At 41.7% G+C, this 13,932-nt stretch overlaps 1 protein-coding gene across 1 annotated transcript in view; it reads left to right on the forward strand.

Moving 5' to 3' along the window:
- Nucleotides 1-13,932, forward strand: part of LOC119430789 (RNA binding protein fox-1 homolog 2) — a 128,251-nt gene that overhangs the window by 9,877 nt on the left and 104,442 nt on the right. Inside the window, exon 2 of the mRNA XM_037698263.1 lies at nucleotides 12,762-12,812. Coding sequence (XP_037554191.1) covers nucleotides 12,762-12,812 — 51 coding nt within the window. The remainder of the gene's footprint in view (nucleotides 1-12,761; nucleotides 12,813-13,932) is intronic.

Consider the following 13,932-nt stretch of genomic DNA (forward strand, 5'->3'; position numbering starts at 1 on the left):
TGGACAGGTCTCCAGTGCATCACAGGGACACATGGACAAGTCTCAGTGCATCACAGGCACACCTGGACAGGTCTCCAGTGCATCACAGGGACACATGGACAAGTCTCAGTGCGTCACAGGCACACCTGGACCGGTCTCCAGTGCATCACAGGGACACATGAACAGGTCTCCAGTGCATCACAGGGACACATGGACAGGTCTCAGTGCATCACAGGGACACATGGACAGGTGTCAGTGCATCACAGGGTCACATGGACAGGTCTCAGTGCATCACAGGGACACCTGGACAGGTCTCCAGTGCATCACAGGGACACCTGGACAAGTCTCCAGTCCGTCACAGGGTAACCAGCAACATAAATTTTTAAGCTACGCAGAGCAGTTTCCATTTAAAGAGAAAGTCTAGTCATTTTTGAAGTTCGGTTCTGTCACATAGTATCAGCTGTGACATCTGTGCCCGTGTTTCCCCTACAATAGACCTTTTTCACGACAACCGGAAGTAGCGTCTCATGGTGCTGGGTCACTTCCGGCTTTCGCGAGTCTATGCAAGTGCCAGGCTTTTCTTTCGCTGATGTGGAGGAAATCGCAGCGGTGAATTTATGAACCAGTAAACTTGAGAAAGGATAAAAGTTCTTCCATGAAGAATATATCCACAGCTGTCAAGGTAAGAAAAGACGTAGCTTAGCTAGCTAACCGTTAGCCTCAACATAGGAAGTACATAAACATCGTAATAAAGCCTAATTTAGTGTGCTAAATTATTTGATGTATTTGAGACAGACGTGGTATAAACTTTTAACTGATATTTTAACATTCTGATATATGTTTGCATTACAGTTTGTAAAAGAAAACGTACTAGATGTTAGTTATGAGATGCTATGATGCTTGATGTTCAAACTGTACTTTACTTCTGCACAACTACAGGTCAAATATTGTCTAGGGACAGGTAGTTGTCAGAGCTAGATACTTTATGACAGCTGAGGAACTTTGACATATGATGGACAACTTCTGTACTGAGAGCTACAGTAGCATCTTCCTGCTCAGTGGTTACTGTTTGTGGTAGCAGCATAGTCTGTTTTGTTCTGCTGACGTTTCAACTCCTCTTCAAACTAGAATCTATTACTTGTTTAAAGCTAAATATGTTATAACAAGTATTATATGCATGTGCTAAAAACAGTTATCCATTTTAGATCTCACTGGGTGACGGCAGGAGAAAAACTACGTCAGCTGGAGTCCCAACCACTTAACGCTCGTCCTAACTTTGGCGCTGGTATCCAGGTTTGGTCCTGTGCCACAGGGCTCACAGATGTTTTACCAGGGCCCACCTGAGAAGTCCTGCAGTAGCATCATTCTGCACCACACTTCCCTGCTCTTCCTCTAAGGTTGCAGTCTTCCCAACTTGTTTTGTGTCCACACTTCACATCTTCAGTCGCTGCACGTGTCACTGGAAACGTCTTCTCAGAGGCCAGAACCAGGGAGCAGTCCAGATGTTCTGCAGGGGTACAGCTTCTACAACCAAGGCTTACTGCGAGCTGTTTCCATGTTGCAGAAGAAGTGTGGAGTCTGCTGACATGTTTTACTTCAACACCTTCATCCATGTGTTTATATCAACGCAGTAAGAATCATAAAATGTACAAATCACACTTTTGTTCCTTCATATTTTTTATATTCAGTCTCAAGCTGTGAATCACTGTAAATACTGTAAATAGTTGTTACTCATGAAAAATACATAAAGGTGCCAATTTCTTTAAAATGAAATTGCATAATTTGGGAAAAATATCTATAATCCACTATCAATTTATAGTCTACAGTTAACACGTTAAATAGTTAAGGGCTTTTTGTTTTTACTAGATATTGTAAATTACACTTGCTTTCCTTTCAATACAACTGAATCAATCCACAAATTAAATAAAATAACAGTACAGTATGCTGCTCAAATGTGTTTTAATTGAAGAATGTTTAAAATAATTCAAAACCTTTAAATAACTAATTACATAACACTAGAACAATATGTAACAAGCTTGGGTATGGATGTTAGTTTTATTTTATAAACTTACTGCAACACGACCTCAGGACTTTCATCCAAGGACATAATTTATACACAGAAAAGACACTTGGGTTTGTTTACAAGTAAGCAGGAGACTGTTCCAAGATACAATATACATTTTATTAACACTAAGTTAAAAACCTATTCTAGTGGAGGCAACAATGATTCTTAAAATAAATATTCAGCCAAGACTGAGGCTTTCCAGTGTCCAGTCAACTAAAAGACTAAAGGATGGTTCAAGGTAACATGAGCAGAAATTCACCCACAAGCTGTGATGCACGAGACACGAGTGGAACAGAACCTACACGAGACTGGACTGGCACCTTCAACCTGGAATATAAATATTAAATTAAGTAAACAAAAATAAATATGAATAATATTTAAGAATTACAAAACAAACAAACATGGGCCTCACATTCACATATAAAATTAGTTAAAATGGCTCCAGCCTTTAGTTAAGTCAGCCAATCTTCTCTCAGGTAAGACACTGACTAATCATGGTGACTCAAGCAGGAGTGAGAGTCCACCAACACAGGGCTGAGCAGAATGAGGACAGCTGGGAGTGCACCTGTAAAACCATAAAATAAAATACAATTAGCAAGATCGTTTCAATTATTGAGCTTATTGACATTATTATTATTATTATTGACATTATTTCCGTGAAGATCAATACATTTTGTGAGTCAGTGCATGTAAATTGATCTCTCCATGACTTACGTGACAAGTTTATAATGTACCATCTTAATGTGATATTTCCCTGTGGGTGGATGTGCCACCAGGTGAAGTGAGCTTCACGTGGACTCCAGCAGCAGCTTCAGCCTGGCTAGCTTTCTGTGAGAGGACAAGCTGCTGTTTCTGAGCTCTCTAAGAACAGACTCCCTCTTAGCTGGTGCAGTGAAATTATTCCAGGTGAAGAGAAAGAAACAACTCAACCTTTAAAGCAGCTGGTGGTGGGTCCGCAGACAAAATCCTCCTGAGTGAAATGCAGGCTACATACAAGCGCTCCCTGCTTTATGCAGAAGTTGGGACCCTCATCTCTTCTGATCGCTTGTATCCACTGCCTCTTTTGGTCTGGGTACATTGTGAAAAGCATGGTAGGACAGATACGGTTGTTTTCTTGCCCCACAAGAACAACCAGGAACTGAACAAAAGAAACCGCGACGAGACTCAGCCATTTTCCTCACTGTAATGCTAACGCTAAAGCCACCAGAAGTTGTTGAACACCACATCCGCTTTAAAACGCGGAAGCGTGAAAAGGTAAATGGTAAATGGACTGTACTTATATAGTGCCTTTCTGTCTTATTTCAAGATACTCAAAGCGCTTTACACTACAATCTGTGTCCTCATTTACCCATTCATACATCACTGTAGATCTCTACAAAGCTAATTGAACAAATCATTCTAAAGAGACTAATCGTTGCTTTAGATCACATTCATGCACTGATGGGACACACATCAGAGGTGATGATGGGTTCAGTGTCTTGTTCAGGGACACTTCAGCATGTGACTGCTGGTGGAATCGAACTCCCGACTCTCTCATTGGAGGACGACTGCGCTAACCACTCAGCCACAGCCCCCTAATATTAAACACTTTTACCTGGCACAGTTTTAGTTTGTTGCTGTTTTTTCAACCAAACCTCTGTATTGCCACCAAAAAGTATGTGTGCCGAGCACAGGTCGTTTATTTACTGAAAGTGCTGAGGCTGCACCTTTATTTCATAGTAGGAATAGTAGTACAAGTAGTAAGTAGTAATTTATTTTTATTATATATATATATATATAAATATATATATATTGTGGTGTTTTAAAACCCTTCCCACACTCTTGCAATATTCTAAACAATGTTTCTAAACTCTAAAAGCTCAAAAAGAGCACACAATGTCATGATTTCAGCTCTCTGCCTCCTCTGCTCGTTGCCACTTGCAAGCGCTCTTGGCCACGCCCACTTCTCCGCTCTGCACAGAGAACAGCTGATCAGCTGCAGCGGGAAGTTTATCCTGCAGTGTGGGCTGCACAAAGGTGCAGGAGGTGCTAAAAAAATTATTTTAAATAAAAATCCATGCCGATTGTGTGGCTCATCCATCAGTCAGCCAATCGTGCGTCATGTCCAGTCTTATTCTGAAAAACCATGATCGAGTGAGTGCAATAAACGAACCGCAAAGTAGCGAGGGACTACTATACTATATTTTTTATTATGTAGTATTATAAAGATTTCAGCTCATGTACCTATGTCACAGTAGGTTTCCAAATATAAGTAAGCTTAACACATCCAGTTAGCCAAAACCTCGTTTCTGTTGTTATTGTTGATTTTTAGAATAAACTACAAACTTAAAACACACTATGCTGGTGAAGATTCTCAGTCATCCAGGACATGATAAATTCAAAAAACTTAAAAACAACAGCTCCTCGGATGAGGAGCGAATCATCTTCTGTTACACATAAAGTCTAGTTGTTTTTGTATTGGACATTTTTTGAATTTAAAACACTCACAGAGGGAACATTGTGCATTTTGGGGGGAAGAAATGGAAATCTATAAGCTGTAACATAAATATAATTTATAATATGGGGTGCTTTTGTTGTTGTTTGTTGACTCAAACAGGCTGCTCGTGCTCCCACAGCCACTGATCCTTGCATGTTAATGACAATCCTCTAGACGCAGCTTACCAACCACTTGATTTATCAAATTGCTGCTAAAGTTTTTTGTTTTTTTAAAGATCACTGGGCGTATCGTTCTTCCTAATGCAGGCACCAACATCCCAGGAGTCCATATCAGTTTCTAGTTTCACATAAATGATGTTGCAGAGGAGCAACGCTCCACAGCAATCACTGAGGGTAATTATGTTGTGGAGCAAATGATTACGAGCAAACATTAGGAAATAAACTGGCGGGAAGAAGAAACGTCTCTGGATGAGCGCAGTGGGCCGTGGGTTTGTTGGGTAGCGTGTGATTTAGCAGCCGAAGCCGCTCCGTGATTATTTTGACTCCAGGGCTGTCAAGCCCAGCTTCTGAATCCACTCTGACTCTGGCCCACGTCCCCTTGACGAAGCACATGTAGGTTTGCTGTGAAAAGTCGGGGGAATGTGAGGCATGCTGAGGGAAAACTAACCTCAGACGTTCGGCTGACAGTCCGGGGGATTAACACATAAGTGTTCTGTGGAAGCAGTGGACTCACGTCCTCCTGAGTGTTGGCAGTGGGATGGCTCCCAGGACATGTGGACGGCTTGTAGGACACGAGGACGGCTCGTGTCCCCAGGCAGTATGGGAAGAGACATGAATCCTGTGACCAAATCTAACGAACTCACCTGCTACAACCTGCAGCGTTCAGAGAGGAGTCGGGTTCATGAGTTCAGGAGATGAGCTCAAGCTGCTCCTGTCTCCTCCTTCCCTCGCTGCCATCTGTTATTCTGGGGGGGGGGGGGGGGGTCACTTCATTACTTTCTCCTGATGGCTCAGTGTTTCCCTTCAGTTTCTCCTCGCCTGTTCCAGCCCACCCATGGACCCCGCTCCTAAACCTGGCTCCATCCCCTTGTAGAAGAATCAGCTGCGCTTCGTCACCAACCAGGACTAAAAGCTAAAAACATTAAAGACCCAACATTCCCTAAAGCGACGCAAATCTCCTGCCTCCTCAGCAGCATCGTTTTAGGCTAAAATTATTTTTTGTTGAGAAATGACGGTGTTGTTTTTGAAGCCTTGACAAACATCGTGCACAATCTCATGCATTTCACATAATCAGTTGGCGCTCACTCAGTGACTCTCAGCTACTACCACTCCAAGTGTCGGCTCAACATCTGCAAAATGCACTCCGTTTTAGCCCGTTTCGTGTTTTGGAAAATTGATTATGTGCTGCACACATCTTGAGCTGTGTTGACACCAAATGTTCATTAGCTGTAGATGTATATCCACTGATTACTTCCTGGGAGCTTCATTAAAATCTGTCCACTGGTCCATGAAATATTTTGCTAACAGACAAACGCATACAGGAGCAAAACCATTATTGCTGTGCGTCTCTCCAGTGGCAGGCGACAACAGGAGCAGAATCATTTTATTTCTAATGGGCGGTGTGAATAAGTGTAGCATGGAGCGTGAGACACACTCAGACCCCACCCCCCTGCAGTTCCTTAAAGAAATTAAGCGCATGACTCCACTCATGTATGAGTCATTGTTTTTGCTCCCTCCTTTTCTTTTTTTTAAACTCAGTGCTGCTCGTTTCTTGTGTTCCGGCTCTTGAGTCAGTCTCTTTGCACATATGAATTCCAGATGTTACCCCACCCCTCGGCCCTTTTCACTTCAACGCTGCGTACACGTCCATAAATCTCTGTAATCACCTCAAGTTGAAGGTGGAGCAACTACGTTTTTGTCCATATCTGTGTTTGTTTGCACTGTTAGCCAAAAAAATCATGAACTACTGGGACGGATTTGAATGAAACACTCAGAAAGTAATCATTAAATGTACGTTTTATCACTGAATGCCTTTTTGTGAAACCTAAGCCAAGATGGCCGCCACAGCTAAGTAACCTTAGGTAGTAGCTAAAGCTGATTCCTAACACGTACTTCAGGGACCAATTGATCACATGAGATTTAGGTTTCCAGCTTTGTGATCGACTGAGATTTGACTGTCAGCAAAATATCTTGTTAATCACTCAACAACTTTTAATTAAACTTTCAGGAAGTAATGGGTGGGCTGACATGTACATGTACAACTGATTAACTTATGAACTTAACTCTATTCAAGATGGCTACCACAACCAATCAACCTTAGAAAACACAGAAATGGCTATAACTTGGGTAGGGCTGGACGATATGGCCAAAACTTTTATCACGATATATTTCTTAATTTCAGTCGACAACGATATAATTCGATATCGACATAAACAATATAAAAGTCTCATAAAAACTGTATAAACCGTACAAATACATAAACGTTCACCTTTTATTTGTATTTAGCCTTCGAAGAAATTTGAAATCACCGTCAAATGAACAAAAAGCTCTCAACTTTGTCAATAATAGTTTTAACTACAACAACATAACCAGATGTTTGCTGCATGTGTTTCTCTTTTGAAACAGCTGGGGGTGATGTTTCAGGGACACGTTGTCTCAAACTTTATTGTGCTTCATCTTCTGACTCATCTTCTATCAAGTGGAACGAGTCAGATGTGTTCCCACCGCTAGTTGGAACGACTCTCCGGCACATTTGGATCTTAGATAGCTGAACCACTTCCACACCGCCAAATTAGTCATTTCTCTCATCACTTATGTCGTCTGCTTTCTCTTCGCTTGTGAAAGCTCGTTCAGTCACATTCTGACGGTCATGGGCACTCATTTTGAAGCGAAAACTTACCGCGCGTTGGAGATGAGCCTAGCCTGCTACAGCTGACTCCTTCTGGACTCGAGCTGTGCGTCGCCACGCACTTACGTAGTTGTGTCGCAGCTTTTTCCGTTCAGGTTGAAACTTAAGCGGCTGCTTCAACCCGAACAGAAAAAGAAATGTCCGTGAAAGGCTGTAATGTATATCGAAATATCGAACATGTGCTTATAACTCATATCACCGTTATTGAATAAAAATATATCGTGATATATATATCGATATCGAATTATTGTCCAGCCCTAAACTCTGGTAATGTGAGAGATTTTGAGCTATAATTGGTATGGTTGTAGCTGAAGCTCACCCCAACACAAACTCTGAGAGTAACGGATCTTTGCCTAAAACGTTGGCACAACTTGTAGCCACTCCCCTTTCTCTGTTAGCAAAATATCTCATAAACCACTGGACTAACTTTATTGAAACTTCTAGATAACAATCCCCAAATGTGCATCTACAAATGATTTCTCAACATTTTACCAATTATTAGTTGCAACTCTCATTTCTCAACGTAAGCTCGTTTTAGTCCTTTTAGTTTGGCGTGCATGGTGGCGGCGGGCGACGTGCACTCCTTCAGGGACGTCTAGGCCTGAGTTTGTCTGGAGTTTAGCTTCCTCATACCTGCAGTGTGTTGCGTGAGGAGTTTGCCTTCGCTGCAAACGCAGGTTTATACTTTATTCATGTTATTCAAGCCTCTAAGAGGTGATTCATTATTTAGAGCGTCTCCCTCCCCGAGTCAGTTCACTAAGTACATTTTTGGCTCAGAGGTAGACTCTCGCAAGACATATTTTTCAATCACGAGGCGCTCCTTTCTCCCCCCTCGCCCTCTTTTCTTTTATATTTGCCTCTAACGTTCGGATACGTTGTGCTCGGTTTTAGTGAAATAGCCTCGTGGGGTCCAGAGTGACATGGCTCCAGTACTAATCAGGCGAACTCGAGCTGCGAAGCGCGCAGAGCAAAGTGGACCCCCCTCCAGGGACGGCGCAGACGAGGGACTTTGGAAGATCAGAGGGGAGAGAGCGGGGTCTGAGCTCGTTTTCTAATCTGCTGATATGAAGACATGGAACAGCCAAATCTGTTACACCCCCCCCCCCCCCCCCTCAGAATGTGAAGACCGTGAAAAGGTTGTGTGTGTATATGTGCGTGTGTGCATGCGTATTTACATAAAAGGACAATATGGTGTCTCAAATACCAAAAAAATGTTGGTTTCAAATTATTTTTGGGAGCAAGAAGATTCCTGTTCGCTACATATCACCTGAAGGTGAAGCAATAATTAGCAAAATATCTCCTGAACAGCTGGCTGGACTTTAATCTTTAAAGTAATCTGGGGATGAACACCTAAAACTGGATTTTTAAAGTCAGCCCCATTCAAGATGGCTGCAACAGACAATGACTTTAGAAAACACAACATAGCCATGACTCAGCTCATTTTGCACACGTTGACGTCAGATTTGTTGAGATGATGATTGAGAGTCTTTCTCCAACTGAGCGGGTTGTTTAAGTCAACTCTCTGTTAGCAAAATATCTCGTAAACCACAAGGCATATTTCACTGAAACTTTTAGACAACTGTTGCTGGGCGGACTTCTACATGGGATTGTATTTTGAAGTCAGCCCAATTCAAGATGGCCGCCACAACTGATCAAACTTATCACAAAAAAGACTAGATCTCAGTGAATTCTACAGAGATTGAGCTAAGGTTTGGTGTGGTAGTAGCTGAGAGTTATCCCCGATACAAACGTCAATTGCTACTTATTGCTGAACATCTTTGCCTAAAATGTTGACAATAACTGTTAGGGTAAGCCCTGCTTGTCTGTTAGCAAAACTTCTCAAGAAATCCTGCACAAACTTCAATGAAACTCTCAGAAAGTAATCCTTGGTTAACAACAAAGTCCATGCTCAATAATCCTTGTAATCCTTGGATTTTCACCTTAAGCAGAGTAGCTCTTGTAGTCAGCTCAATTAAAGATGGCCGTCACAGCCAATCAAAACTATCCATGGCAAAACCAGCTACAACTCATCCAGTTTTATGGAAAGTGAGGTAAAATTTGATTTGGTAGTAGCTGAGAGTCATTCACAACACATACGCAAGTCGCTAATAACTCGTAGAAGATATCACCATATTGCATGAAATTGTGCATAACATTTTTTTTCACTGAATTTTTTATTATGACGTGAAAGTGGCGAGCGATATGCATTTCTTAAAGGACCTCTGGGCCTTTAATAAAACAGACAGCAGATGTTGGATGTCTTTGCTTTCCACAGCCAGAACACGGAGAGGACCGGAGCAGAGATTGCATCAGGGCTTGTGATTGCGTTTCGCACCAGTGGGCTCGGTGCTTTCTGACACTCGTGACCTATTTATGATTTAAGAGCTGCGCTGACACTCGCTCTTTCTCTCCCCGTCTTCCATCCATCGCTCACTCGCCCCTCGCTATCACGCCTTTACGAGCAGACAAAAGACCCACTGGGCGGAAAACTCCAGAGGAGGCTGACTCGGGAGATAGGAGGAGTGTGTGTGTGTGTTGTCGGTGGACTTAATTTGATTAGCAGTCAAAAACGCCACCTAACTGTAAAGTCCGATATAGAGTCACAACAAAATGGGAGCAGACCGAGCAAAACAGCTAAAGGCCTAGCATTGCCTGAAGAAAGGCATGTCGCCCGCTACGTGTCATGCCAGAGTTTTTGATTAAGAACATTTTATGTTGAAACATAACGAATTTATGATGTTTTAGACATTTTAGTCGAACCTTGGAAAACCATTATCCATGATGTGTCTGTAGTAAACGACTCAGCTCCTGCCACACCAAACTTTAGCTCATCTATAAAACTGAGTTGTTTTGTGTTGGCTAGAGTTGTACAGTTGTGGCAGCCATCTTGACTCAGGTCAATTTTAAAAAGTAATGACTTATAGACGTACATGTCATTATTATTTTCTGTTTCAAACAAATCGCTTTTCTTTAAAGATTATCTTCAATAATTTATTTAGGTTAATTTTGTTTTTTTTATGTTTTTGTTTTCCACAAAATAAAACATAAACAAAATGTAAGTTTAAAGTTCCAGCTCTTTACGACAAATAATTACAACTAATTTTTGATTATTTATGTCTTTAAAAGTAAAGTCTGTATTTTCAGCCTGTGTTAAGGACAACATTTGTAAGAACTGCAGCAAACTGGTGAGAAATAGTTTATTTATTTATTAAATTCAGTTACGTAGTTTTACATAAAAAGGAGGGAAACCATTAAAAACAACACTATAATGTATTAATGAAGACTGGAACTATTGTAAACGTTCTTTTACTCATAGTCATGTTTATTGATGGATAGTTTTTTTATTTAAATTTTAGTCATTTAACTATTAACACAGCTAGCAGGGAGAGTGGTGGCACAGAGGTTAGAAAAGGTGAGCCTGTGATCGTCATCGGAAGTGTCGGCGGTTTGGATCCCCTGATCTTTGCATCAAAATTTGGGCGGGAAAGATGAACCACCCACATCTGCTTCCTCCTTCATTTGCCCCACTCTGGGCCCTTGAGCAAGTCCCTTGACCCTCACCATCTGCTCCCCTGGGTGCCCTAGATGGCAGCTCTCTGCTCCACTCAGAGGGCTGTGGTAGCTCGGTGGTCTGTGGTTGTGTCATTAAGGACATCCGGTGTATAAACTATCACCGAGTCTTGATGTGAGTTTGCTCGCTGTGGCGACCCCTGAAGAAGGGAAGGACGAGTCAGAACTGTCCATGTTGAGACTTGAGATTGATTGTTCTGCTACAATGGACCAAAAAGAAATCTGGATTTTATCTTTGAGCATTCAATGTAAATACCCTTGCTTAAAACAGAAATTTATAGGAAAACAAAACGAAGCCGGTGGAGAACCGGATCTACGTTGGGGACCAAAGCTCAACACAACGCCGACTGTGTTCCGAACACAAGCTCAGATTCTGGTCAAAATGTTTCCTCAAACATTTATTCTCTGGGAAATGCAGCAGCCAGGCGACCTGTCTAACTTAATAATGTCCATTTAGCATCCTTAAAATCTTCCAGAGGTTTTGGGTTTCATCTCTCTCCTCACAGCGCTTCTGTCTGTGCAGAGCTGATGTTGTACATGACGCTTTTCCACCGTCTCAACTCTCATCAGTTCCGCCCCACACCGCACCAGTTAAGGGCTTGGCTGCTGCCGGTACCCACCCCCACTCGGCCTGGTTTATGGAACCTCCTTGTTCGTAATTCCAAGCAAACTGCTCCTTGGTGATGATTTTGACATAAGCAGACATCAGCCGTTGATTGGCCAGCAGAGCTATTCACTGATTGAACCACCCGGCAAACCTGCAAACTACATCTGAACCTCCATTTCCTCTCTGATCGTGTTGAGTGTGGGTTGTTTTTACTAGTTTCAGGTATAGAAGCTCCAAAAATAGTGCCGTGAACCAATTGTGAGGTACAGACCTTCCTAGCTTTATTGGCCGATGTTGGGATTCAGCGCGAGCTTGATGGTGCCACAAGAAATGAGCTCATTTACAGAGAGATGATGGAGATGATAGCACAGCATGGCTACACCCGGACTTATAAGCAGTGCTGGTTACGATACCGCTCACTTTACATTGACGATCCCGTCCACAGAGCGGGGAAATTCACACCGGCAGATCACCTCCACCTGAGCAGAACTGTTGAGACGAGAGTGGAGTCACACTTCTCAATGGGAAAGAGGCTATAGAAACCTTCCAGGATGTATAAAGCATCCTTTTATCATCGGCTAGCTTGAAGTACTCCGATATTTTGCACCTCAGACTGTTTTTATATCAACATGCTCGTTTGGAAGTGAAACCGGATCTCAGACAGATCCGACTTGGAGCTCCGCTGATGCATAAAAGAAATGTGGAAAAAAGCCATTTCAGCTTTTAGAGCATTACCAAATGAGTTCATAAAAATAAGAACGGACTAAAACGACTGACAGATTAATGTAATCACATACTGTTTGAGGCAGCACTATTTTGCTAATGGAGCCGACTCCAGCAGGTGAAGTTTAAAGCATAGATTAGTTTGTGCTCAGATTATGTGTTATGAATGATTCCCAGCTACCACCACAACTAATGTTAGCTAAAAAATAAGTAAGTTTAATAGATGTTTGTGTGTTCTAAGGTTGATTAGCTGCAGCTTCCGTCTTGAATTGGGTTGACTCCAAACGTCAACCAGTTGTAGATGTTCGTCCTGTGATTATTTTATTTGGGTTTAACAAAAAATCTGTAATCTGTCCTTTGACGCATGAACTATTTTGCTAAAAGCACAGACTAATTACCGCACACACAGGCAATTACCGTTATATTATTAGCCTCCAGTCTGTCGTTAACATAAAACATCTCCTCTCTTTCAGAACAATGATCCTTTGACCCTTGGTTACCATGGATACGCGTCTCACAGCCAGGTAAGGGCACCTGCAGATCTATGATGTTGTGTAAGAAGCCCCTTTCCGGCCGTGTGCGTTCAGCCGGCCCTGTGTGGTTCTCTCCAACACAAGGTGGGGGTGTGGATTAGACTTTAATGCCTGTGTAGAAGACGTACCTTCAGCACCATCACTCATCTTTTCCTGTCCTCCTCCACCTACATTCTCTTTTCTCCCCTCGATGATAGTAATCATCTCTGAGCTCGCAGGATGCGCTCAGTTCACCTTTAACCCCAGTCCACCTTAAAATTACTACACACTTAACACCTTTAGGCCCAATAAAGGCCCGCTTACAAAAAAAAGTCCAATAAAAATGTAATGCATATGTTTTTTTTAACTTCCACTGCATCTAATCTTTTCAACAACTTCAGACCTAACTGTAACCTAAAGTTTATTAATATTATTTTTCCATATTTGTTACATTTTTTTGTCATATAAACCTGTGATTTATTTTTATTTTTATGGGAAAAACACATAAAATGTCATATTTTCCAAAGATGAGGTGCAAAGTGGAATGTTGGCATGAGATTATCACTTCTTTGATCAGGTCAGTAATTGATAACATTGATTTTGGATGCATTATTATTCAGTTTATTTAAAAATCTTACAGCTTTTACCCAAAATGTCATCTATATATTTTTTTACTTCCTCTGCATCATATCTTTTCAACAACTTCAGACCTAATGTTAAATATAAAGTTTTTGATTTTTTTTTCCTTCATGTTTTTTACATTTTTATATAATTTGTTGTCATAGAAAACCATCATTTTTTTTCTATTGGGAAAAACACAAATATGCACGATAAAAAAAAAAAAAAGATTCTAAGATCAGCATTTGGCAAGGTCCCTCTGTAACTGGCAGGAATTCCTCCTCTGATTCCTCCTGGCCCTCCAAGGAAACTTCACTGCTAGGAACATCTTCCTCATCCTCACTCTTTACAGGACTGCAGAATTGCAGCTAGCGCTTCCTCTACTGTCGGGCTTCTCCTCATGACTGTCTGCTGGAGAAATCACTGGCCAGACGAGGCTACAAACTACTCTTGTAGATTTCAAAACATGCACCTGCGTAAACATGTTACACCTGCGTAAACATGTTACACCTGC

Source organism: Nematolebias whitei, chromosome 3 (assembly GCF_014905685.2).
Source record: "Nematolebias whitei isolate Nwh7 chromosome 3, NemWhi1, whole genome shotgun sequence".
Classification (NCBI taxonomy): Eukaryota; Metazoa; Chordata; class Actinopteri; order Cyprinodontiformes; family Rivulidae; genus Nematolebias; species Nematolebias whitei.